Source organism: Hemiscyllium ocellatum, chromosome 23 (assembly GCF_020745735.1).
Source record: "Hemiscyllium ocellatum isolate sHemOce1 chromosome 23, sHemOce1.pat.X.cur, whole genome shotgun sequence".
Lineage (NCBI taxonomy): Eukaryota > Metazoa > Chordata > Chondrichthyes > Orectolobiformes > Hemiscylliidae > Hemiscyllium > Hemiscyllium ocellatum.
The window spans coordinates 21936491-21964383 of record NC_083423.1 but is presented as its reverse complement, the minus strand read 5'-3'; the positions used below and the strand labels follow the sequence as shown (position 1 = coordinate 21964383).

Here is a 27893-nt window from a genome sequence, read left to right as displayed (position 1 = left end):
GAGGAATAGAGAGAGAGAGAGAGGGGGGAGGAATAGAGAGAGAGAGAGAGAGAGGGGGGGGAGGAATAGAGAGAGAGAGAGGGGGAGGAATAGAGAGAGAGAGGGGGGGAGGAATAGAGAGAGAGAGAGGGGGGGGAGGAATAAAGAGAGGGAGGGAGAATAGAGAGGGGGAGGAATAGAGCGAGAGAGATTGAGAGAAATAGGGAGGAATAGAGAGATAAGAATAGAGTTGGAAGGGAGAGAGAAAAAGAAATAGAGAGGAATAGTGGGAGAGGGAGGAATAGTAAAAGAGAGAGAGATAGGGAGAGAAATAGGGACACAGAGTAACAAAAATAGAAGAGGAGGGAGGATTAGTGAGAAATAGAAAAGGAGACGGAGTGAGGGAGAGAAAAAACTAGAGAGACTGGGCTAAAGAGAAAGGGACACAGGCTTCAACGTAGAGAGGGAAAAGAAATAGGAATAGAAGCAAAGGGAGAAATTTGGAGCAAAAGGAATACAGATAGAGGGATAGAGACAGGTTAGGCTTAGTTATGAACACAGATTGGCATTAAAAGAAGCTGAGGGATAATCAGCAAAGGGGTGGTGTATAACATGGTTGTATACGTAGGTAGAGATATGAAGAGAAAGGGAACATATACATATTGGTAAACTTAGCTACAGAGCAAAATTGACATGCTGTGATTATTTTTATTTATAATTTTATTGGGGCTAAGAGGTCTGAGAGAAAAAAACTTATGGACAGCAAAGTAAACTTATAAAGGGAGTGAGGGGACAGAAAGATAAAGGGGCAGTTATATTCAGAGTGTGAGTGTGAGACGTAGAAATTGAGACACAGAAAGGTGCAGCCAGTTAGACAGCTAAGAACAATTGAAACCTATGCAGAAGAAATGGTGTGAGATATAAAAATAATGCTATTACAAAAAGCACACTCACAAAGTGCAACATTTTTAAAAAAAACTTGATCAAGGGGCAGTTGGCCAAGACTGAGATTACTGAGAATCAGAGAGACAGAGGTACCTGAGGCAGTGATTTAAAATTAGACCCTTAGAGAGAAACTGACTTTCGGCTGACACAGTGAAGGCATTCGTTAATAGCAACATCTGGGAGCAAAACACGTGTGAAAAGATTTAGTGTGTGAAAAGTTTGGACAGAAAAGCAAAGAAACAGTGTCAGAGGGTAAGAGAATCAAGACTTCTGTTAACGATACAAATACAGAGGGACAGAGCGAGAGAGAAACTAATTCACGAAGGAAGTGCAGGGATAGCCAAACTAAGAGAACATATCGTGACAGATAGGTTAAGAAGAGGTGTCTGGATCATAGGACAGGAAGTGGAGTCTGAGATTAAAAGACTGACGCAGAATCGAAATATAGACGAACAGAAAATAATTAGGGGCAGGGTAAGACTTATGGAACTGGATACTGTGAGACCAGTGGGAAGATGAATAAAGAAGCGTTCAGCACTGAAGTAATCAGTCTATTTTAGAAATAGAACACTGGTCAGGAGTTTATGTTGGGCTTAAATTGGGGATAGTTTGGCTTTTTGAATAATACACGAAAAGACCAGTGACCCAAGGAAGGATATAAGAAGAGAGAGTGGGAGAATTGGTAATTGTTATGTGCAGATTAGTCGGCAGATTAGAGGCAGAGTGGGAGTTCTAGAGTGTGTAGAGTGCTTGCAGGAGCAGCAGGCACACACAGCCAGCAGTTAGTGGAGAAGATCAAGTGCAGTCATTCGAAACTGTGACATTTTTGGCAAGAATATGGCCACAGAGAGTAGTAGTCTCTCTGACCTGAACCAAGATAAGTACGATGGCGATGAACACATCAAAATTATCTGTCTCGGTGACAGTGCCGTTGGGAAGTCCAAGTGAGTAAAACGTTTGGGTGAGCATACATTGGCAGGTATGTAAATGTAAAGAGACAGATTACAGCAAAACAATTGGGTGTTATTCGTCCCCATCCTGTCCTGGAACAGCAGCTCTTTGTTATGGGACAGATTATACCAACCCTCCAATATTTCACCCACTGACCCTCATTTCAGAGCCTGGACAACAAGGGCTGTTTGATTATAGGGGTCAGGGCATTGTAAACCTGGCTTGGTGTGTCATCTGATGACAGGTGCATTCTCACCTTGTCTGGCAGGATTTGCTTAAAGATAAAGAGAAGGACAATCCCTTGCATACTTTTCTCCCATCCCTCTCCCAGAGGTTACTGACGGGAGGGTTGATCCAATGCAGGGATTATCTAGTATGGACTTGGAACCTGTGATGGTCCTAGTCTCTTTGTATCTGTGCCACAATAATCAAGCATTCCATAACCAGGGTGCTTATCTAATCATTTAGGAACACATGAAAATGACCAATCAAAATTACATAGAATGTACAAGCATAATAACAGGCCATTCAGTGCAGTCAGACTGTGCCCGTTTTCAAGGAGAAAGTGAGGTCTGCAGATGCTGGAGATCAGAGCTGAAAATGTGTTGCTGGAAAAGCACAGCAGGTCAGGCAGCATCCAAGGAACAGGAAATTAGCCTTCCTTGTCTTTCTCCTGCAGGCCTCAATTTGGTTTGACATGAATGCTTATTCTGTACCATGCTGCTGGTGTGGCCCTCAGTCACCTTTCATGATTAGAACTGGTAGGTTTGTTGGACAGGATGGTAAAGAGGAGAGAAATCTGAGGAAAAGTAAGGAAGGGGAAGTAAAATTAAGTAAACGTAGGTCACACTTATTGGAATGTCAAGGTCCTCAGGTTTCTTGCATGAGTTGGAGAAGAAGCTGTGGTGAGCAGGGACAAGCTGGAAGTTGCCCTAGAAAACAGGCTGCTACTGAAATGATGTGAGGTCCTGGTTGGAGAGTAACTGTAGTGCTGTGGTGAAACTAAATCTGCCAACCTATGTTTAAATCCCATGTACGTGAACCATGCTGCATTCCAGAGCCTTCTGACACTTGGAAATAAGGATGGAAATGTTCTGGTGGAATATAGGCTGAATGTTTTGGAGGGGACAAAAGAAATGAAGGCAGATGTGAAGCAGTAGTTACACAAAGAGCAGCGAAGAAAGGGCCAAGAAGCAGTCAGCATCAGAAGAGCAGAAAAAAGAAAGACATGGAGGCAGCTTGCTGGTAGGTTGGTATTGGTTCTTACTCTGCTACAGGGAAGGAGCTAGCTGGTGGGCACCTGGTAAGTGATTAAGGTGTACAATATTTTTCTAAGATTTACAAGAGTACAAGAGCTAATAGGGTAAATAAGATGTGTTAAAAAAAATATATATATACATATATAATTAAATAGCTTATTTAGATAGCCAACTAAAACACAATAAGGATGGCAGGCGGTGTGTTATAGCTGCAGCATGTAGGAACTCCTGGATGTGAGTGTGGTCCAGGGTAAATCCGCGTTTGGTAAGTGTTTAGAGTTTATGAACTAAAGGCTGAACTACAAACAGTACAGCACATCAAGGAGGGAGACCTGAATATGTCATGATAGGTGTTGGTTATGCCCCTTGCAATGTGCTCTTCCAATTTGGTCAGTGTTTAAGAAAAGGAGGGTGTGACTGCAAGTGAGGCAGGTAAGGGTACCCAGAGTCCAAGAGAGTAGGTGGCTCAGCCTTTGCAGTTGTCCAACTGGTTTGAGGTTCTTTCTACTTTGGATGAGGTGCAGGGTGGATCAGCTGACTGACCATGGTACCGTGGTACAAGCAGCTAATTCAGAGTGGTAGCAAAATGGAATGTAGTGCTAGGAGGAAATAGTGTGTGTGTGTAAGAGGAATTGACAGATTTGTTAGTATTGGTAGGGAATTGGTACTGGGGAAACTAATGAGGTTCAAGGCAGATAAATTCCCACAACCTGATAACCTTCATCCCAAAGGACTGAAGGAAGTGGTCCTCGAAGTAGAAGGTATACTAGTGGTCATTTTCCAAAATTCCATGGACTCTGGAACAATTCCTATGGATTGAAGGCTAGCCTAATGTAATTCCACTATTTAAGAAGGAAAGCTGTAAGAGAGCAGAGCATAATAGACCAGTTAGCTTGACACCAGTAGGAGGAAAATGCTAAAGTCCATCATAAAAGATGAAATAGCAGAGCACCTGGAAGGTAGTGACAGGGTCGGATGCTTATGATTAAGAGAATTCAGTAATCATGGTGATTTTAATGTACACATAAACTGGAAAAATCAGAATGGCAATAGTAGGCTGGATAAGGAGTTTATAGCATTTTTTTGAGAATTTCTTGGAGCAGCATGTTCTGGAACCACCGAGAGAGTGGGTTACATTGGATTTCGTATTGCATAATGCAACAGGATAACTAACCACTTCAATAAAGGCACCTCTGGGTAACGACAACGACACGTTGCTTGTATTTAACATTCAGTTTGAAAGGGAGAAAAGTAGGTTTAAGAGTAATATTTTAAACTTTGAATGAAGAAACCAATGCGTTCTTTTTCCAAATTTGCTAGATTCTGTAAAAGTTCTGTCAGATAGGAAAGTAACAATTATAACTGCTGTATGCAAGAAGAAAAGGAGGCAAAAAACAGCAAATTGTAGGCCAGTTAGCTTGATGTCTGTCATGGGGAAAGCGTCAATTATTGATCATTAAGGAGGTTAAGGTTGGATACTTTGGAAATCTCAAGGCAATCAACAGTACAGTTTTGAGAAAGGGAAGTTATGTGAACATGGAAAGTATGCTTTCTCTTGTGGGCAAGTGCAGAACTAGGGGACATCAGTGGTTAGCACTGATGCCTCACAGCGCCAGAGACCTGGGTTCATTTCCCGCCTCAGGCGACTGACTGTGTGGAGTTTGCACATTCTTCCCGTGTCTGCGTGGGTTTCCTCCGGGTGCTCCGGTTTCCTCCCACAGTCCAAAAATGTGCCGGTTAGGTGAATTGGCCATGCTAAATTGCCCGTAGTGTTAGGTGAAGGGGTAAGTGTAGGGGTATGGGTGGGTTGCGCTTCGGCGGGTCAGTGTGGAGTTGTTGGGCCGAAGGGCCTGTTTCCACACTGTAGGTAATCTTAAAAAAAAATCAGTTTATAAAGTAGGAGTTGCTCTTTTTTTGCTGAGAGAGTTGTATACTCTTGGAATTATCTCGTTCAGAAGACAGTGAAGGTAGGGTCTTGAATATACTTAAGGTGGAGGTAGGTTCTTGTTGGGTGGGGGATCAAAGGTTATGAGGGGTAGATGAGAATGTGGAATTCAAAACAAATCAACTATGGTCTTATTGAATAGTAGAGCAGACTCAAGGGGCTGAATGACCTGCTTTTGCTCCCTGGTCATAGGTTCAGAATTTGCTGTTTTGAAAGTTCCAAAAAAACAACCAAAGTCAGATACCCTGTCTCTTCAAAGTCAATAGCTTCGACAGTACCACTAACAGTGATACAGGTGAAAGAAACTCCAAGGGTGTGGTTGAAAATGTGTTGCTGGAAAAGCACAGCGGGTCAGGCAGCATCCAAGGAACAGGAGAATCGACGTTTCGACTTATGCCCGAAACGTCGAATCTCCTGTTCCTTGGATGCTGCCTGACCTGCTGCGCTCTTCCAGCAACACATTTTCAGCTCTGATCTCCAGCATCTGCAGTCCTCACTTTCTACTCCAAGGGTTTGGTGTTGATTTTTGGGAGTTCTGGAGTTCCAGGGGATTTTACAGATGGGTAAGTCATCCTCAAATGGGAAATTCTGAGGTGGTGTAAAAGACATTGGGGCAGTCAATCAAGAAAGATAAGAAATTGTACTAATATAATTTTGATGGTGTACTTTTGCAGGTTAATGGAACGGTTCCTGATGGATGGATAGTATCCTTTGAGCTCTCTAAGGACAACAAGGTCACGCACCAAGGGATGGGAACATGAACGAGGGGGCATAACTACAAATTGAGGGATGATAGATTTAAGACAGACATCAGAGGCAGGTTCTTTACACAGAGTGTGGTTAGGGCGTGGAATGCCCTACCTGCTAATGTAGTCAACTCAGCCGCATTCGGGAGATTTAACCAATCCTTAGATAAGCACATGGATGATGATGGGCTAGTGTAGGGGGATGAGATGAAAATAATTCACAGGTCGGCACAACATCAAGGGCCAAAGGGCCTGTTCTGCGTGGTATTGTTCTATATTCTAACAAAAGTCTGGCTTGACCTCACCAGCTCTGATCACCTGTCCCCACTGATTCTAACGCCATTCTTTCTCTTGCACTAATCAGGTGAATCTATTTTATAGGTTATATTTCAGATTTCCAGGGGGTGAAAAGTCCTTTGCTAGAAGTAGCCTCATGAAAAATGTACTGGATCATACTAGAGAACGAAACAGCTACTGTCAAACCTGCAACACCTTTCTTTATCACTTGTATCGATTTTAAAATAGTTGAACTCAAAATAGTTAAGTGTACTTTACACATGTATATTTGCTTAACAATCTTCTGTCATTATTCAGTAACCAAGTCTCTTACTTGTACATATTACTTTTCATTTCACCAATAAATATACAGGCAGATTAAAAATTGCCATGAATGGGCCATTAGAATGTGAGTATTGAGAATACAGCCCCAACAGTGATATTTAATAGAAAATCAGAAATTACTGGAGAAACTCAGCAAGTCTGCCAGCATCTGTGGGGTTAACGTTTTGAGTCCATTAACCCTTCTTTAGAACTGATCGCAGCTGGGTAAAAGTGGTATTTGTATTGAAGCCTGGTGTTATTGGGGGAGAAGGGGGGGTGGGTGGGAAAGAGAATGGTTAGGTGGAAACAGAGACAAGAGAGAGATTTTAAAGGGATTAGTAGATAGGGATTGTTGATAGTAAGCTGAACAGAAAAAAGAAGCTGTAAAAGTGATCATGAGAGCTAAGAGTGGGGGAGAATGGGTTGTCTGTGCTGAAAGCAGCCCATGTTCTGACCAGACCAGTTTGTGGGGGTAAGTTTAAAAAAAGCTGGAAGGATATAATCAGGCTCTAAAATTATTGAACTCGACGTTGAGTCTGAGAGGTTGCAAGATCCCCAAACAAAAGATGAGATGCTACTCTGAGCTGGTGTAGAGCCTCGCTGGAACACTGCATCAGGCCTGAGGCAGCAATGTTGGCTTGGAAACACCGGTGTTACATTGAAGTGACAAACAACTGGAAGCTTGGTCATTTTTACAGAGAGATGATTGGTGTTCTGCAAAGTTGTCACCCAGTCTGTGTTTCATCTCCCTGATGTAGAGGCCGCCACATTATCAGCGAATACAGTAGACTGGATTTGTATGAAATGCAGGCAACTCCCTGCTTCATCTGTATGTGTGTCTGGGCCCTTGGATAGTGAGGAGGTAGGAGGTAAACAGTCAGGTGTTATACCTTTTGTGATTGCAGAGAAAGGTGTCGTGGGAGTAAATAGATTTTTGGAAGTGGAGGAGGAGCAGACCAGGGTGTCCCAGAGGAAACCGTCCCTGTGAAATGCTGACAAGATAGGGGAGGGGAATATGCACCTGGTGTGTTATCCATTGGATGTGATATAAATGGCAGGTTACAATCATGGAGTCATAGAGATGTACAGCATGGAAACAGACCCTTTGGTCCAACTTGTCCATGTCGACCAGATATCCCAACCCAATCTAGTCCCACCTGCCAGCACCCGGCCCATATCCCTCCAAACCCTTCCTATTCATATACTCATCCAGATGCATTTTAAATGTGGCAATTGTACCAGCCTCCACCACTCCCTCCGGCAGCTCATTCCATACACGTACCACCCTCTCCGTGAAAAAGTTGCCCCTCAGGTCTCTTTTACGTCTTTCCACTCTCACCTTCAACCTATCCCCTCTAGTTCTGGACTCCCTGACCCTAGGGAAGGGGCTTTGTCTATTTATCCTATCGTCATCCCTCAGCCTCCGACCTGCAGGGAAAACAGCCCCAGCCTGTTCAGCCTCTCCCTATAGCTCAAATCCTCTAACCCTGGCAACATTCTTGTAAGTCCTTTCTGAATCCTTTCAAGTTTCACAACATCTTTCTGATACGAAGGAGACCAGAATTGCACGCAATATTCCAACAGTGGCCTAACCAATCTCCTGTACAGTCGCAACATGACCTTCCAACTCTGACCAATAAAGGAAAGCATACCAAATGCCTTTTTCACTATCCTATCTACCTGTGACTCTACTTTCAAGGAGCTATGAACCTGCACTCCAAGGTCTCTTTGTTCAGCAACACTCTCTAGGACCTTACCATTAAGTGTATAAGTCCTGCTAAGATTTGCTTTCCCAAAATGCAGCACGTCACATTTATCTGAATTAAACTCCATCTGCCACTTCTCAGCCCATTGGGCCATCTGATCAAGATCCCATTGTAATCTGAGGTAACCTCCTTCGCTGTCCACTACACCTCCAATTTTGGTGTCATCTGCAAACTTACTGACTGTACTACTTATGCTCACATCCAGATCATTTATGTAAATGATGAAAAATAGTGGAACCAGCACCAATCCTTGTGGCCGTCCACTGGTCACAGGCCTTTGGAAATGGAGGCTGGTGGGATGTAATTAATACTCTTTTGTACTTATACATTACCTTTACTAATGCTACAGACCTGGTAACACAATGCTTATATTACTAAGGTAGTAAACTCGAGAATGAGAGTTTAGATCCCAGCAAGCTAGGTGGCTTTGAATTCATTTAAAAATTCTGGAATTGAAAAGTTCTCAGTAAAGGAAACTAGTTAGATTGCAGTAAGAACTGTCTTGTTGACCAATGACCTGTAATAATACTCTAAACCTATTAATGTGAATCCAATCCTACACCAACTTCACACTCTCTGAAGTATTGCTACTGGCGGTTTAAAAAAACAACTCGCCATTCATCTAGATAATTGTAGCTATTCGTGAACTGAAGTCAATTTCACCATTTGTAGCAGCTTGTAATGTTTTGCATGAAATTTGGGCATGCTTGTCAAAGCAGGCAACATCTGTGGAACGAGGAAATATCAGAGTTTCAGTTGAATGAGTGTGCAGTGCTGCTTTAATTTCAATTTTCTAACATCTGGAGTATGTTCATGTTGTTTCCAATGTGACATAAGTTTGTTTTTTTTGGAAAAAAAGATACAAAGTAATTTCATGGTTTTTTAAAAAAAATTGTCTTTGCCAATCATTCCACCTTTTAAGAAGCTACCTCTTTGATTAAGGTTTTGGCCATCTGCTGTAAAATCTCCATATGTGACTCTATGTCAAATATGGCGTGAATACATTCAAGTGAAGTGCGTTGGAACGTTACGACATTGAAGGGTTATATAAATGCACAACACTATAATATGTAAAAGTTAAAGTTTTCAATTGGATTAAGGCAAATTTTAATGGTATGAGACAAAAATTTTCAAAAGTTGATTGGAATGGTTGGTTCACTGGTAAAGGGACGACTGACAAGTTAGACACTTTCAAAAGTGTGAGAACGAGAGTTCAGAGGCATTATGTTCCTGTTAGAGTGAAAGGTAAGGCTGATAAAAGTGGAAAACAATGGAAGAATAAAGATATTGAGGTGCACATCAAGAATAAACAATAATCATATATTAAATATAGACAACTGAGATCAAATGAATCCCTTGAAGAGTATAAACTGACACGAAAGAGTGTAGGAGCATTCTTAAGAGGGAAAGTAGGAAGGAAAAGAGGGGATATGAGATAGCCTTGTCAGATAAGGTTAAGGATAAAATAAAGACGTTCTATAAGTACATTAAGGGCAAAAGAGGAACTAGAGAGAGTAGGACCCCTTAAAAATCAGTGAAGTCAAATTTGTGTTAAACTTCAGGAGATGAAAGAGATAGTAAATTTCGAGTCAGTTTTTACTGCGCAACTAGAAATGGGGGCTCAATAACTCGGAAATAAATATTGATGTTTTAAAAACTGTATACGTTACAGGAAAGGAACATAAAGGTGAATAAATTTCCAGGACCTGATCAAGTGTGTCCTCGGACATTGTGGAAAGTTAGAGAGGAAATTGTGGGGCCCCTAGCAGAAATATTTGTATCATCATTAAGCATGGGTGAGGTGCCACAGGACTGAAGGTGGCAAATGTTATGCCTTTATTTGAGAAAGGCTGTAAGGAGAAACCTGGGAACTATAGACCTGTCAGTCTGACATTGGTGATGTGTAATTTGGTGGAAATTATTCTGAAAGGTAGGATTTACATGCATTTGGAGAAGCCAAGTATGTGCGAAGGAAATTGTGTCTCATACCATTAAAATTTGCCTTAATCCAGTTGAAATCGTGTCTTACAAACCTGACTGAGTTTTTTTGAGGAAGTAATAAAATGATTGATGAGGGCAGAGTGGTAGATGTTGGACTTTAGAAAATCCTTTGATAAGGTTCCACATGGTAGATCGATCAATAAAGGTAGATCACACAGGATTCAGGATGAGCTTACCAATTGGGTACAAATTGGCTTTCCGGTGGGAGAAAGAGGGTAGTGCTGGAACATTGTTTGTCAGACTGAGGCCTGTGACCAACGGTGTTTCATCGGGATCAGTACTGGTTCCACTTTTGTTTGCCATTTATGTAAATTATTTGGATGAGAATATGGGAGGCAGGGTTAGTAAGTTTGTGGATGCCATCAAAATTGGTGGTATTGTGGACAGTGAGAAAGGTTATCTGAGATTACAAAGAGATCTTGATCAATTGGGTCAGTGAGTTGAGGAGTGGCAGATGGAGTTTGGATAAATGCAGGATATTGCAGTTTGTAAAACTAACAAAGGCTGGACTTACATGATTAATGGTAGGACCTTGAGTAATGTTGTAGGACAGAGAGACCGAGAAGTTCAGGTACATAATTCTTTGAAATTTGCATCACAGGTAGGCAAGGTGGTTATGAAGGTATTTAGCAGCTTGCCTTCAATACTCAGACTTTAGTATAGTTGTTGGGATGTCACAGTATCTGGGACATTGGTGAGGCCTTTTCTGGGGTACTGTATGCAGTTCTGTCAACCTATTATAGAAGGATATTATTAACTTGGAGAGGGTTCGGAAAAGATTTACCAGAATGTTGCCAGAGTGGAGGGTTTGAGTTAGAAAAATATTCTTTCACTAGAGCATCGGAAGTTGAGGGTGTCTTTATAGAGGTTTATAAAATCAAGAGAGGCATAGATATGATGAACAGCAAAGGTAATTTCCATAAGGTGAGGGAGTTCAAAACTGGGAGGCATATTTTTAAGGTGCGAGGAGAAAAATTTTAAAAAACAACAAGAGGGGCAACTTTTTTTTACAGTGGTTAGTGTGTGGAATGAACTGGCAGAGGAAGTGGTGGATGCAGATGTAGTTACAATGTTTAAAAGACATTTGGGTAAATACGTAGACATGAAAGGTTTGGAAGGATATGGGCCAAGCGCAGGCAGGTGCGACTAGTTTAGTTTGGGAACATGTTCGACATGTTGGACCGAAGTGTCTGTTTCCATGCTGTATGACTCTGGCAACCGTTTTTTGTAGCTGTATCACAAATGAGCGATAGTGTAATATGTTGAAAATGTTAAATGTAAAACTTGTATATCATTTTTATTTATTTCGCAGGATAATTTTATTTTCTGTGTGAGTCTTTTATACCTTAACTCAGATTGCAGTCGCCCTCAGCAGTTGTCCACTTATGCGCTCACACTGTACAAGTACACCACCACTGTCAATGACAAGACTGTTCTTGTGGGTAAGTGTTACATTTCTGAATTATTCTTGACTTTCATTGCACCAAAACTAAAGGAGAGGGGTCCTGTCTATTCAGGAAAAACCCCCCACTCAGATTTGAATGCAGCCCTAATAACTGCAGGCTAGCTAATTTAGCAACAATAATGTTTTGAAACGAGTTTTGAGAAGATTTGTAGCTCAGGTTGAGATTCTGGATGTAGGTTTATTCAATGAGCTGGAAGATTTATTTCCAGACATTTCGTCATCCTACTAGCTAACATCTTCAGTGGGTCTCAGGCCACAGGAAATGACATCACCGACCCAAAGAAACCCAAACATATAAATAGAAAGGAATTATCAGCAGTGTTTCACCTGAGGCCCACCGAAGATGTTAGCTAGTAGGGTGACGAAACGTCAGGAAAAGAACCTTCCAGTTCAGCGAGCAAACGTACATCCAGAATGTTTTGAAAATAAAAGGGAAAAACAATATGCACTCACTTGAAGAGGTTTGGGTTAATGAGGGAAACCTTGCTTGGATTCGTAATTGGCAGATTGTGCTTGACTAATTGAATTTTTTGATGAAGTATTAGAGAAGATTGATGAAGTGGATAATACCTGGATGGATTTTAAGTGTTTGACAAAATGCACACACAGGCTGGTTAACAAAATTATAGCAAATGAAATTTAAATGTCAGGTCGGATGTAAAATTTCTTTAAAGGACAGAAAGCATTAAAGATTATTGTTTCAGACTGAAAGATATTAGTGTGTTTTTTTTCTGCACGAGTCAGTACTAGGTCCAGGGTATTGAAATGCATAATTAAATTTCAAAATTTGTGAATGACATCAAACTTAGAAGAAAAGAATAAGGATGATAATGAGAGAATGGCTAATAGAATGGGAAGACACCAAGCAGATGGGTGCTACATTTTGGTGAAAGGATAAAGACAAGGGTATTTGAGTTAATGGTAGTTCGAAAGATTGTGGAGTGAAAGGGGGGCCTGGGGTTTCGTGTGCATTGTTATCAGGTGGTGGTAGGACATACTGAGAAAGTAATTACCAAAGCCTAGAGATTTTAGGTTTCAAGTTAAGTAAGTATTGAATACAAAAGCGAGTTCTGCTGAATCAAAATTAAGCTTTGATTAGGCCAAAACTCAAATATCGTATCCACTTCTGGCCACCAGAATTTGGAAAAAAACGTAAGGACTCTTGAGGAGCAGCACAGGAGATTTACCAGAATGATACAAGTATGAGGGATTTTCACTACAAGTCTGGGTTGGTGAGAAGGTGGTGAGATTGAGGAAGATTTGAGTGTGAGATGCAAGACTATGACAGTTTTGGATAAGATAGACATGGAACACTCTTATTAGCTGATGACTGAAGGATGAAGGAACACAGATTTATGGTTTTGGGCAAGCGTTTCAGGGGGCACGTGAGGAAAACCTTTTATGCATTGCATGGTTCTGACCTGGCACTTGCTGCCCATCAGGTTAGTGGAAACTGTGATTTCAAAAGAAATTTGAATGGTCACTTGAGGAAAATTGAAGTGATTTGTTAGTCTATGGGGTTAGAGAGGGAAAGTGGGACTTATTGGCTTGCTGTCAGGACTTGATTGGGTCAAACCCTTCTGCACTGAAAATATTCTGAATTTGCTGACTGGTTGAGTTGTCAAGTCATCAAAATTTTCATACAATAGATAGTTAGTGGTCCTGTTAGAGCCTGGCCATTTAGCAATTAAATACGAAAACGCTATTCACAGAAAACAGTGGGAATCTCTCCTCCTAATAGCCTATGGATCCCGTGGGACAGTTCAAACTTTTTAGACAAAGATTGAAAATTTTGTTTGCACATAGGATCAGGGAATAGGTCTCCAAAGTTGGATAATGTAGTTGAGGTAAAGATCAAATTGAAAGGGAAAAAACAACATAAATGAAATTCATGTTGCATCTTTCACAACCTTAGAATGTCAGAAAGCCCAACACATCAAATGAAATAATTTTGATGTATTGTAGTTCTGAAAATGTGTCCATTTTGCATAAAACAGCAGTAAGGTAAATGACCAAATCATCAATTTTAGTGAAAGTGGAATAAATTTTGGCTAGAGCATCAGAATTCCTGTGTTCTTTTTCAATGTGCAGTGGGATCTTCAGTATTCCTAGCCTGAGGTCAGATGTGTCCTCTCTTTAATGTCTCATCTGAAAGACAGCCCGTCTGATAGTGCAGTGTTCCTCAGTACTGCCCTGAAGGTTTGGCTTAGGTTATGTGCTGAAATCTTGAAAGCTTGCAAACATCACGCTTTTGCTCGTGTCTGAGAATCTATCATTGAACCAAGGTTGAAACCAAAAGAAGTGAGAGGATAGTGTCCTCTTTACGATTCTGTGGAAGAACATGATCCAAACCGAGGAATTGGGGCAGTTAAGTATGCAAGGAGAATGGATTGAAACACTTGTGAAAGAAGGGTTATGATCAAGAGTGGGTGAGGTTTAGACATAGCGAAAATAATTTGTTGGCTAGGATCTCCTTAATTTTAACATTTATGATTTGAAATAGAGAAGGTGAAACTGGGTGTTTTCTTTCACAGATTTCTGGGATACAGCAGGCCAGGAACGTTTTCAGAGTATGCACCCATCTTATTACCATAAGGCACATGCTTGTATAATGGTGAGTGGTCTTAATTCCAATTCAGTACAAAATATAAAATTATTTATTTCAGAAATAAAGTGCATTATCACTAACTAATAGATTGAAATATATCATCTCATTATACTCCAAACACAACATAGAGTGAGATTCATTTTGCCTGATACAAAGTAAACATGTTAATCTGAGTTGTGACATAGAAATCTTCGCAAAGTCCAAGGACATCAGACACAACTAGGCAATGTCAATGCTTTGAGAATGTTTTAAATCTGTGTGACCTAACAGCAAATCCCCCCCCCCCCCCCCCCCAGCCAGATCCCACTGGCAGCCTTACCTGGAGTTGGAGTGGAAAGATCCGAGTACTCATTGCCACACCTACCATTATGGGATTACTGATCGCCAACAATTTCCCAGAGTTTCACACACCTGTCTGCATCAGTAACAAATCTGCTGTCAAAGGTGGCTTGATTAAAATCTTCCATTGACATTTGACTCATACTTGAACTACCCATCTGTGATGAGACCCGCTTTGTTTTTCAGGTAACGTTAGAGTTTCTCACCAACGGGCCAATAAACTATAATTTCCAATGAAGCAGTAGAACCTGTAGTGAGCAGCCTGTAACATGTCTGCCACTTCCACATTTGAAACACCAACATTCAGTGTTAAATGCCTCACAGTGCCAGGGACCTGAGTTTGAATCCAGCCTCGGGTAACAGTCGGTGTGGAGTTTCATGTTCTCCCCGGTCTGCATGGGTTTCCTCTGGGTGTTCTGGTTTCCTACCACAGTCCAAAGATGTGCAGTTGAGGGGGATTGACCATGTTAATTTGCCCGTAGTGTATAGGAATATGTAGGCTAGCTAGATTAGCCCTTGGAAATGCATGGTTATAGGGATAAAGTAGGGAGCTGCATCTGGTGGGATGCTGTTCGGAGGGTCAGTGTGGATTCGATGGGCCAAATGGCCTGTTTCCACGCTGTACGGATTCTATGATGACTTTCTGTATACTGAATCCAGCATGTCATTGCTGTGGGAAATAGTTGACATCATGTTTAGAGGGAGTTTACTCTGTCTCATATCTGTCAAGGTGCAGAAAGAACAGACCAGATACTATTAATTAGAAGAAAACTAATTTCATGTTTAAAAATTTTGATGTTAGGTGTTTGATGTCCAGCGGAAGATAACTTACAAAAACCTGACTAATTGGTACACAGAGCTGAGGGAGTCTCGGCCAGAAATCCCCTGTGTGGTTGTTGCTAACAAAATAGACGGTAAGTTTGAAGATTATTTATCTGGCAGTGTGAGAAGCAATGACTTTTATTCTGGTCTTTCTTCTCCATATGAAGTTTTAAATGAACAAGACAAGAGACCATACGTAGATGCTAATGACAAAGCTCATTCAGCTTATTGATTAGGAGGAATTTCACACTTTGTTATCATATTTGGCTGCTAAGGATTTTGGGAATTTCATCCTGTACGTCCATTTCACTGTTTCTGCAACGAATTTCCTGGGTGTTCTTCATAAGTTTTGTTTGGCACATATTAAGTGCTGGTCTTGTCTACCTAATCTTCCAAAACCTCATCACATGTGAAGTATTTTGGAGTGATTTAAATAGGGATAGAAAAGAATAAAAATGTCTGGGTGTGCTCATTCAAGAGTGGACACGGGAGTGCAGGTATGATTGTCTTAACATCCTTCAGGTTTTTTAAAATTAATTAATGGGGTATTGCCTTTGCTGGCTAGGACAGCATTTGTGGCCCATCTCGAACTGCCCTTGAGAAAACGGTGATGAGGTGCTTTCTTGAACTGCTGCAGTTAGTACAGTGTAGACACACAATGCTGTCAAGGAGGGAATTCCAGACTTGGACCCGGTCACAGTTAAAGCACTGCAACAAAGTTCCAAATCAGGATGATTTAATTTGATTTGATTTGATGCATTGTCACATGTACTGTGTAGCTGTCGTCAATGAGCAGGAGTTTGATGTAGGTGTCCTTGTTGTCCAGACGTTCCAGATAAAAGTGCAGAGCAAGAGATACAGGGTCTGCTGTGGACCTGTTATATCGATAGGCAATTTGTAGAGGATCGAGGCAGGATGAGAGACTGGAGTTGACATGGGCCGTGACCAGCCTTTTGAATCACTTTGGGATTATTGAGGTGAGAGCCATTGGGAGGTCGTCATTAAGGCACATTGCATGTGCTTTCTTAGGTACCGGGATCACAGTGGTCTTCTTGAAGCAGACAGGGACTTTGACTTGTCGTAAGGAGAGGTTGAAGTTATTGGTGAATACCTCCACCAATTGGTCCAGCCAGGTTCTGAGTACTCTTGGAGGGGTACTTGCAAGTCATGGTATTCACATGCATCCACTGCCATTTATCCTGCGTGGTAGAGGTCAAGGGTTTGGAAGATGCAGTCAAAGGAGCCTTGTTGAGTTGCTGCAGTGCATCTTGTAGATGCAGTTACCAGTTGCTGATGGCAAAGAGAGTGAATATAGTGGATATAGTGCCAGTTGGGAAGATTGCTTCGTTCTGGATGTTGCTGAGAGCTGCTTGAGTGTCAGTGGAGCTGCACTCATCCAGGCAAGTGGTGAATATCCCATCTTGCTTTGAACTTGTGTTTTGTAGATAGTGGACTGACACTGGGGAGAAAGGAAGATGTAAAAACAAATATTTCTGACTAAGATAATTACTCCTTTCTTATCCTATCTACTGTCATGCACATTGTTCAATTCTCCTTAAACTTGATGAGTCTAAAGTAACCCAATCATGCCATACTGAAATGGCATGCTCAAGCTATTAGAGGTCTCAGATCATCCTTGTCTGCAGTGAGGTGGTAGCCACAGTACTGGGACGGAGAACACCTCTTCGTAATTGATAAGGAACCAGAGCTGTTTCACTGAGCTCACTTTCCTGAGACTTTTCTTGGGAAGTAAAGATGAGAAGCACAGTGGGTAAGGGGCAGACAGCAGGGAGAGAGGACAGAAGGAGAAGGTAACCGTGCATGTTGTGGCAAGAGATGGAATGTGAGGGCTCAAATATTCTTTTGTTGGCTATTCCATGCTCAGGAGAATTAGTACTGTGAACAGGCACTGTGATTACTACTAAATTAACTACTTGCTGCTCTCTGTCTTTCAGCTGATCTGAAAATCACACAGAAAAGCTTCAACTTCGCCAAGAAACAGGGGCTACCTTTTTATTTTGTGTCAGCGGCAGATGGTACCAATGTTGTCAAGGCAAGTGTGGTGTGTACACAGAGGGCAATACATTCATTTCATTTGTGTAACTGAAGCACCTTTTTGTGCATGTACCCACTGGGAGCCATTTTGTAGGCTGCAGTCCAGTGGTTGAGATGGAGCAGAGGTGGGCAGATTATATAACCTATCGTCCAATCATAAATCTGATTCTTGTCTTTTTCAACTTGGCTCTTATTTCAGTAATAATTCCCCCTGTGAGATAGTGAAAGGGTAGTGCAGTAATTCTCCACTTTTGATGTGTTAAGAAGACCATTTTAAAAAGAGTCAAATGAAGCACTAGATTTGTTTCTAAGGGAATGGAGTTGGAAAGCAGAAATTATGATAAATATGTAGTAAACCTGAAGGGTCACTGGCCTCAAAATATTTACTGTTTTCTGTCCACAGAAGCTGCCAGACCTCCTGAGTTTGTCTCACAATGTCTATTTTTGCTTTTGACTACACCTGGCGTGTTTGAACAATCCTCCTTTCTATTATAGGAAACAGGCACCAGTATAAATGCAAAAAAAAAGATTTTCACCAAAATTAAAGGTTATCTGGGATTATTGAAAAGTCTGAAGCTTCCTTTGCCTATGAAGGAGAAGACTGAGGGCAGGTCTAAATTGAAGCCTTTAAGATTATTGTAGTTTTATTAGGTGAATATATAAATTATTTTTCCACCTGTGGACCGGACCAAAATTTGGGGCCACAACTGTAAGATAGACAAAAATGATGTAATCAGTATCTCAACAGAGTTTTTGGAAGCTTATGTGTACGTAATTGCGATCATAATTTGACAATGTTATTGTGTGCCTATGCTTCATTGTTAACTCTAAAGCGCTTTGTGGTGCCCAGGATTGCAAAAGGTGCTATAAAACATGCAAAATTATGGTTTCCTTAAATACCTATACCTGCATCTTCATCCTTTCCTGTTCTTTTCTCTACAGCTGTTTCGGGACACAATAAAGCTAGCGGTGTCGTACAAACAGAACACCAATGATTTCATGGATGAAGTCATGCGGGAGCTGGAGGTGAGTGTTCAGTTGCTGGGGTAGGTGTGAATTCACCTGTAGAACCTTCACAGCACCTTCAGCCTCAGGAATTAACTGGAGTACCTGCGGTCTTGTACTTTCTCTGCTCATGTTCCACAGGCAAGTGGCTCAGGTTCGAGTCCAGATGTGACTGTGGTCAGGCTTGCTTCTGTCTTCTCTGGATTTGTGGTTTTCAGAAGAGGCTGCTGGGAAATGATTAGAAGTGCAAATAAAAGAAACTGGCATTGCTAAAACACAAGTGCCAGGGAATGACCATCTCCAACAACCTCACCACCTCCTCTTGACATTCGTTATCATTGCTGAATCCCTCACAGTCAACATTCTGGGGATTACCATTGATTGGTAATATATGGCTACTTTGACTAAAAGAGAGGTCAAGGACTGTGAATTCTATGGCAAGTAATTCACTACCTGACTCTACAAAGTCATCTACTATCTACAAGACACAAGTCGAGACTGTGATGAAGTACTCTCCATTTGCCTGGATTGTACACCTCCCGCAACATTCTGGAGGACGAACACCATTCAGGGCAAAGCAACCTGTTTGATTGGCATCCCATCACCCATCTTAAATGTTTAATCTCATGTGTGTCATTTACAACATGTACTGCAGCAACTCATCAAAGCTGCTCAACAGCACCTTCCGCGTTTATGACCTCTGCCCTTAGAAGGACAAAGGCAGCTGATGTATGTGTATATCCCTACCTGTAAGTTGCTCTCCTGACCTACAGTTACGTGACCTCTTCTTCACTATGTGCTTGCACCTGTCACAACCCATTTAGGAAAATGTGCCGCTACCAGAGTCTCACTGATACCTTGCTTGTCGCAAAAGTTAAAGGTGTAACCACACAACTCAAAGTCCCCACATTTCCTGGATAATTAGGTTAACGTTACACTGATCAAGTTTCTGGACTTAACAGGAAGCTGCAGTTTATTTAAAATAACCACAGGCAAACAAAATATAACTTAAACTCTACCCCTTAAACCTCTGCATGAATGTGCAGATGGACATAGTGAAACAAAAGAACGTAAGTGTTTCTGATGGAGGACAAACATAAGGGGACATGGTTCAATAGCATGAGTCCACAGGATGCAGTGAGGTGTCCTTTTGCTGTTTTCCGACTCCTCCTAATCTCTGATCTTCTTTCCAAGTTCATTGCTTTACTGTAGATACTGATTAGTTAGTATGCTCATCTTTTGGCCTCAGTCACTGGCTGGAGACAGCAAATTGTTGACAAATAGTAGATGAGAATAACTGGCTATCTTCCAATTCTTTGTTTCTGCTCAGCAAGCAGTGACAGAAATGCTGCCGTTTTAGGATCTGAAGGCTTTCCGCTACTGTATTCATGGACAGGCTGTCCCCAAGCCCAGGAACCAGTCAGATGATTGTCCTGCTGAACACTGCTGACTCTCTCAGCTCATCCTGATTCAAAATCTAATGAACAGACTGTCTTTGAGCAAAACTGCCCTGAATACACACACAGCCGACACTGATGAATCGAGCAATCGTCCCGTTGTTTGAACACAGTTGTGAAACTGCAACTCACAATGAATTCCAATAACTTGTCTTTAAAAGTGCAGCATCTCCTTCTGCTGTTTACTTGGCTTAAAACAGTATCCTTCTGGGTCACAATCCAAACAAAAAGAGAAGAGTTAGTCTTTAAACTCCACCCGGTTTAAGAAGGCTTCTCAATGGCAGTTTGAGGTGGATAACAAATGGCCTAGCCAACCAGGCCCACATCCTCTGAAAGAAAAATATTCTGAATTGTGGCTGGTTTGTCAATATGTGTTAGCTGTAAAAGAACAGGTCATTGTGTCCTTCATTACACCCTGAAGTCAAGATACGTGCTGGTCCTTAGAATGGACTGAACAACAAGTGTGGCTGGGAGAGGACAGCATTGTGCTGGTAATGAGAACCAAGGACATTTTGTGCAGGGAATTTTATTTTAAGAGAGAACTGGGAATGACGGGAAAGATCATTTCAACAAGACAGTGAAAGATGATGAAATTAAGATGTTGGAAAATGAAGAGGACGGGAATCTGGAATCCTGTGCTCTTTTGAGATAAGGTTGCCTGTCATCATGGATCCTGCAGCCAGCACAGGTTCCTCTTAAAATATCAACTGGCTCAGCATGAGAAAGCTCTCAGTTCAACCCAGCTTCCTTTGGCTTTCAGAGAATGAAAGGCAGGCCATGGGGCTGCACGGTGGCTCCATGCTTAGCACTGCTGCCTCCCAGCGCCAGAGCCCCGGGGTTGATTCCTGCCTCGGGTGACTCTGTGGAGTTTGCACATTCTCCCCGTGTCTGTGTGGGTTTCCTCTGGGTGCTCTGGGTTCCTCCCACAGTCCAAAGATGGGCAGGTCAGGTAAATTGGTCATGCTAAATTGATAGATGTATTAGTCAGGGGTAAATGTAGGGGTAGTGGAACGGGTCTGGGTGGGTTACTCCTCGGAGGGTTGGTCTGGACTTGTTAGGCCGAAGGGCCTGTTTCCATACTGTGGGGAATCTAATCTAACCTAAAGTGTTGGGAAGTGTTCAGAAGTCACTGTTACGGTTAAAGGGTTACAAAATTTCCAGAGGGAGATGCAATGCCATTTCTGAACCTGCATTAAATTTGATTAGAAAGGAGCCATAGGTCAGAGAGACTTAGTGAGAACTAGCTGATATTTCTCTCACCCAGTGGAAGAGGAGGTTAGGTTTTCTTGCAAATAACAACTGCCTCCCAGCATCCCTTCATACGGTCTTCCCAATTCTTCATTTACTGGTCAAGACAGCTGTTTGACAGCAAGGGTCCTGCTCGCATTCTCACCGAGCATTCTCAAACCCACTGATTCCAGCAGGGAGTCTCGGCAAACCTGAGGGAGAATCCTGACTGACTATACCCTCATCTAGTCCCAAGCTCAGGGCACTCTTGGAAGTTGTAGTAATAGATGACATTTTGACTGAGATTAGCTAATCGAACACAGATGGGTTTTTTTATCCTTTCTGAAAGTTTGCATTTACTAAACCTCATTTGCAAGATGATTGTTGGGAGAATGGATCTCATTCTGAGCTCAGTGGGGCAGAGAATAGATGTCAGTTTGTGAGATTAACCTGCTCTCTGCAATTTCGGTTCCAGCAGTGACAAGGCCTTGGCTTGTTACATAAAGTATTAGCTGGGGAGGGATTGGTGGGGAATGTTTTACATTGTGAAAAGATCTAACTAAGGCAATTTGAACCAATTTTGGAAGAGAATGTGTCGCCTCTGTCTAGCCTTGCCATTCCATCAGTTTAAAAAAAATACATAAAATTCTTTGTGCTGCCCTGCGATCTGTCTGAGTGTGTATCACCTGCCACACTCTGCCTCAATCTGTAGCCTCTCCCCACACGCCACACTTCTGCACACTCTGTGCCACAACCAGCATCTTTATCTTTCCATTTGTGTGTATGATTTCCTCTTGTGTGTTGCTGACTTTGTCGCCCTCTCTATCAGTTTTGTACAATGTGCTGTTTGCTTAAATTGCCTCTTCTTCATACATATCTCACCACTGCCAGCCTTTAGTTATCCAGTACTCTGCTAATATTCCAGCAGCATTGTACTGCAGTTTCAGTGCTGTCCTGGCAGGTGGTACTGTTGTGCTGCATTGAGATGACTGGGCCTAGTGTTATACCCAGTTAATAAAAAGTCAACCAGTAAATGTTGTCGCACCCTCCAAATTTCTACCAGCACATTGGTCATTGGCCATGGGAATGCTATCTCAGAGCATGTAGGTAAGTATACATATTGTGGAATTAGTTTTTATCTTGCTCCGTGAGCCCGGCTCTCTGCCCCTCGTGCTCCGTGAGCCCGGCTCTCTGCCCCTCGTGCTCCGTGAGCCCGGCTCTCTGCCCCTCGTGCTCCGTGAGCCCGGCTCTCTGCCCCTCGTGCTCCGTGAGGCGTGAAATCTCTCTTGTTGCATTTAATGATGGTTGCTTGATCTTAACTGCCAGTTGTCTCAGTGCTTAAAAACAGTCTGGCATTGGTTGAGTTTCACACTGCTCTAAGATTTGACTCTTACTTGTTTATATTGGCTGCTGCAGATTTTTATATAATGTTAGTTTGGTAACGTTATAATTAAGTGGAGAGAGTGAGGCAGTGGGGGGATCATTTTGGGACTAGTATGTGGAAATGGAGAGAAGGTGAGGCTGTGGGACTCCTGCAGCAGTCAGGTGACGGATATGTGTTTCTAACTTATACACCAGGCTGACTCTACCTTCTCCCTTCTCCACCAGAACTTTGACTTGGAAGTAAAGGAAGATATTGCTGCCAAAGATGATGACAAATCAAAAAATGAGAAAACCCAATCACCATGATGATGTTTGCCAAGGAGAGGAGCCTTAATATTGGAGTGAAGGCTCTGATGCACTCTGTTCTACATTGTGGGAAGAAACTCATCTCTGAACTTTCATCTTCTAACATTCACCTCGACACACTGAATAAGGAAGCTACTTCATAGCATGGCTGATTTATAAGTGTGATGGCAAATTCATTTCCGGGCCTGCGGAGGACTTTATTCTCCCTTATTCTCCTCACTCAAGCTGCTCAACTATTTAAACAAAAAGAAACTGGAGCACAAACAGCAGTTGTATAGATGTTGGGTAGGGTGGGAACGGTGTGAGAGCAGCACAATGTCTTGCAGCTCTGCTGTTTATATCCCATGACATTCCTGTATCAACCCTCTTTGCCTCTGAGTAGCAATGTGCAAGAATTGTTCCCCATCCCCAAGGTCTGTTTTTCTAGTGATCTTCCACTGCACTTGAAAATGTGTCTGTTGTGTGACCCTCTTGGCTTGACCCCTCTTGGCTTGACCCCTCTTCATGGGGCTTTTAAAAAAACTATTGTGGAGTTGCTGTCATCAGTGTTGGGTGAGAAAGAAATCAAGTGGTGTGGAGTCCTCTGGTCCACAGGATGGGATAAAATACCTGTTGGTGTGGTACTGGCTGTTCCAAGCCACTGATTCAGATCACCTTTGCCAAACCTCTGTACCATTGGTGTATCATTGAACTGTGAAGGGGAGAAGAAACTGGAGTTCCTGCTCTTAATTATTACCCACTGTCTCCTGTTGAAAAGTCTGTGTGTTTGGATTCATGCAAATATAATGTAATGTCGGATTAGCTTGGGCTGCCATCCTCTGGACAGAGGTGCAGTTTGCCCGCAAGCAGTCCCTGAGCCCTTTGTGCAGGAGAATACTTAGAATCCATACCCAGGGAGGAGTCAGCATCTTCAGGGGGTAGGAAAGTTCAAAGCACAGGTGTTGCTACATTTATGTTTTTACGCTTGAAGGACTTTTTAGTGCTCATCTCTACTTAGTGTATCAACTCAGTGTGGCATTAATTAAAAACAATTCAAATGCTCTCATGGTTTATAGTCTGAAATGAATCCATTTAAAAATCCGATCATTGAATATGATACTCAGCAGCTCGGCTGAGCTCAGAGTCCCTGCTCATACCTCAGCCAGGGCTCAGTGCAACTTGTCACAACTGCCTTTTATCCTGAGGCAGCAAAGAGCATGATCAGCAAGGATATGGATCCACATTGTTCCATCTTGCCTTTGGTATTTTCTACATTTACATAGCCTACTGCTGAGGATTGCAACTTAAGATGGTGAGACTGTGGAGAGAATCTGGAAACTGCAAACTATATCGTACTTCGAGTTAGGAAGCAATATGGAGCAATTTGCATCCTTTGGCATTCGGGCATGTTACAGAACAGACGGACCAGACCCAGCTGTCTGTTTCAGTCCAGGAGCTCCTTCAGTTGACTAGGCTGTTGTGTTAAAGTTTGGAAAGGAGGAGGAGGCCTGGTGCTTTCCCCAATAAATTTAGCCAGTGGTTTTAATGGCTTGAAGCAGGTATATTGAATGCACCTTTTCTATTTTGGCTTTGAGTTGAGTCAGGTTTCTATGAGAGGTGCACTTGCAGCTTTGAAGTGACCTTGACCTGACGATGAACAAGAATGTGTTGCAATGGGATGATCCAGAATTACGTCTCCAAATGCATCGATCAGACAGTATAGCAGGAACGTTACTCTGTGTCTAACATGGATATGGGATCTAAAGATTATTGTCCGAGTGCTACAATTCTCAGATCCACCGCAGACCCAAAATGTGTGGAAACTGGTATCAAGCAAGGGTATCTCATCACACTGTGGTTTCCTCTGTCTTCCTCACTGTCACACTCTGTCCCCGTATCTGTGGAGCTTCCTATTTTTGTGGAGATTCTCCAATGGATAATCTGGAGACCTTTCACTGTGCACTGCTATCAGTCCAGAGCCAGGACCATCCCAACCTTGGTTGACAAGCTGCAGTACACAGATATTTGAATTGATTTATTATTGTCACATGTACCTAGGTGCAGTGAAAAGTTTTGTTTTGTGTGCAGTACAGGCAGATCATACCAAATGATGATCATTGGGTGATAAAACAGAGTGAGGAATACAGAGTTACAGCTGCAAAGAAGGTGCACAAAATATAAGATCAATATCAGATTTGAAATTTGAGTGGTCCGTTCAGAAGTGTAATAACAGCAGGGAGGTCGCTGTTCTTGAACCTATTGGTACGTGTGTTTAAGCTTTTGTATGAGGTTGGAAGAGATTATCACTGGGGTGGGAGGAGTCTTTAATGATAGTTGCCTTTCTGAGATAGCAGGAAGTGTACATGGAGTCAATGGATGAAAGGTTGGCTTGCATGATCGACTGAGCTGTGTTGCAACTCTCTGTAGTTAATTTACAGTTCTGGGTAGAGCAGTTGCCTTACCAAATCATAATGTATCCAGATTGAATGCTTTCTAGGGTGGCACAGTGGCTTAGTGGTTAGCATTGCTGCCTCACAACACCAGGGTCATGGTTCAATTCCACCTTTAGTGACTGTCTGTCTGTGTGGAGTTTGCACATTCTCCTCGCATCTGTGTGGGTTTCCTCCCACAGACCAACAATGTACAGATTAGGTGGATTGGCCATACTAAATTGTCCATTGTGTCCAGGCTGGGTGGGTTAGCCATGGGAAAGGCGGGGTTACAGGGATAAAGTAGGGAGGTGGGTCTGAATGGATATTGTTAGGAAGGTTGGGTGAACACGATGGTCTGAATGGCTTTATTTCAACATTATAGGGATTTAATGGTGCATTTATAAAATACCAAATTTCCCTAGCCTCCTGAGGAAGGTGAGGTGTTGTACCTTCCTGACTGTTGCATCAGGGTAGGTGGCCAGGACAGATCATTGGTGATCATCACTGCTAGGAACTTGATGCTCTCAATTATTTCCACATCAGTTCAACTGATGTCAATAGGGGCATGCCCTCCTCACTGCTTCCTAAAGTTGATGATTGAATCTTTAGTATTGATGACATTGAGGGAGAGATTGCTTGGCAACGTGGTATAAAGATAACATTCTGTCTCTCTCCTGTATTTTGTCTTGTCATTGTTTGATAGTGATGGTATGTGCACTAACTGTGGCATTGCCAACATGTTCACTGTGGCATATGAGAGAGTGCGCCTTTGTCTACATGCCTGGAAGTCACTAGTCCTCTGCTAGCTTTCACTCACTTGAGCAACACTGTCCCCCAGCTGTCAGGGTCCATGGCAAGTCACTGACAATGTGGATCAATTCTCATTCCTGTGGAGCCTCGTTACAGTAAGTGCAGACATTCACACATGATGAAATTCAAAACTGCCTCCAGTGCGTTTGCTCAGTATTTGGCTTTCTGAAGAAAAGCGTTTGATGATAAAGACCTGAAACCTGACAACACATCTGCAGCATAGTGGTGCTACCTGATTTTCTGTATGCATTGAGGATAAGGACAGCATACAGCAGATATCTCAAATCCCTTGAAGTATCCTCAATGATATCTCTGAACAGTACTGCCAATCCAATGGCAGAAAACCATTCCAATATCAATGTTGTAAGCCAACATCCCCACTGATTACAGTCATCCGCTGCAATGGATGAGTGACATTCTCTGCATGCCTGACATAAGACTTCTGAAGTGAACTCCCTACTCCAAACTTTGTTGAGGAAGCCAGTTATCAGAGAAAGCGCTTCAAGAGGAGGGAGGCAATGGCCTGGTAGTATTACCACTGAATTGTTAATCCAGAGACCAATGTTTTGGGAACCCAGGTTTGAATCTCACCGTGGTACGTGGTGGAATTTGAATTCAATAAGAATATCTGGAATTAAGAGTCTAATAATGATCATGGGTCCTTTGTCAATTGTTGGAAAAGCCCATCTGGTTCACTAATTCCTTTCGGGAATGAAACTGCCATCCTTACCTAGTCTGGTCTACATCTGACTCCAGACCCACAGCAATGTGGTGATACTTAACTGCCCTCTGGGCGATTAGGGATGGCCAAAAATGATGGTCTTCACTCTGTGAATGAATAAAAAAGAGCTTCAGTGAAAATATGCACCATCTTGTGTAAGGCCACCCCACCTTGTTGAGATGTTAACCATCTTGAGCATCTTCCATTGGCCCAAATGGAGGCTAAGCATAAGCAGTAGGAAGTATGCAAAAACCCCAGCAATCCATCCACCCATCTCTTCAAAGCCTGCCTGCAGCAGGGTGTGTGGATCGAGCTTTAGTTACCTCAGTACCCACAGCTCTGGAGTGTATAAAAAACAAGTCATTCTTTGTTTCCAGGGTCTGTCTGAGAAGGTGATTATTTTGTAAATACTGTTGGAACTTGTCTGTGTTATTATTTTTATTTTCCTTATCGTATTTGACTCGAGCTTAGATTGAATGCCCCTACCCAAAGTATAACCTTAGATCAATGTTAATCTGTAAATTACTTTTTTGACTTTTTAATATGGTTGTAAAATTATTTCAGGCTGGTGATGCATCTTACGCATGGCAATTCTGCTGAGTCAATAAAACTCCACATTGGGCAGTTTTCCAGAGAAATAAATTCCTGTGTAAAATCTGCAGCTGTTGAAGAAGTATTCTGCATTTATTGCTAAAAGTCTCTGCATAGGAAAGCCATGAATTAACCTGGACTTCAGCCTTTTTGTGTTTCATTCAGAAAGTTTAAAGAACTAGATCAGTGCATCACCTCTGATCCTTCAGTGGTCTCAGCATATCTATTCATAACTGGCATTATTTAATAATTTGCACTTATACTTATTGATCTTGAACCTTATAGTTGCATATCATAAGTTATTTTTTCAGAAGGAGCCTTCAGTTGTAATATAATTGAAATGTAGTTGGGAGCACAAGGAATAGGAGCAAATGTAAACCACTTGAATCACTTGAAGAAGGGCTCATGCCTGAAACATCGATTCTCCTGCTCCTTGGATGCTGCCTGACCTGCTGCACCTTTCCAGCAACACATTTTCAGCACTTGAATCTGATCTCCAGT

The 27893-nt window shown here is 42.2% G+C and overlaps 1 protein-coding gene across 2 annotated transcripts; it reads left to right on the top strand.

The window, feature by feature from the left end:
* The first annotated feature begins 219 nt into the window (after positions 1-219).
* Positions 220-23888, top strand: rabl2 (RAB, member of RAS oncogene family-like 2). 2 transcript variants are annotated; one of them, XM_060843129.1, is made up of 8 exons: positions 220-1868; positions 5754-5783; positions 11555-11634; positions 14192-14271; positions 15407-15518; positions 17382-17479; positions 18424-18507; positions 22779-23888. In XM_060843129.1, the coding sequence occupies exons 1-8, from the start codon at positions 1762-1764 to the stop codon at positions 22857-22859; spliced, it is 672 nt and encodes a 223-aa protein (XP_060699112.1). In that variant the 5' UTR covers positions 220-1761; the 3' UTR covers positions 22860-23888. The 2 variants fall into 2 exon arrangements, with proteins under 2 accessions (XP_060699112.1, XP_060699113.1); XM_060843130.1 differs by having other exon boundaries at positions 1848-1903.
* Positions 23889-27893: the final 4005 nt, after the last annotated feature.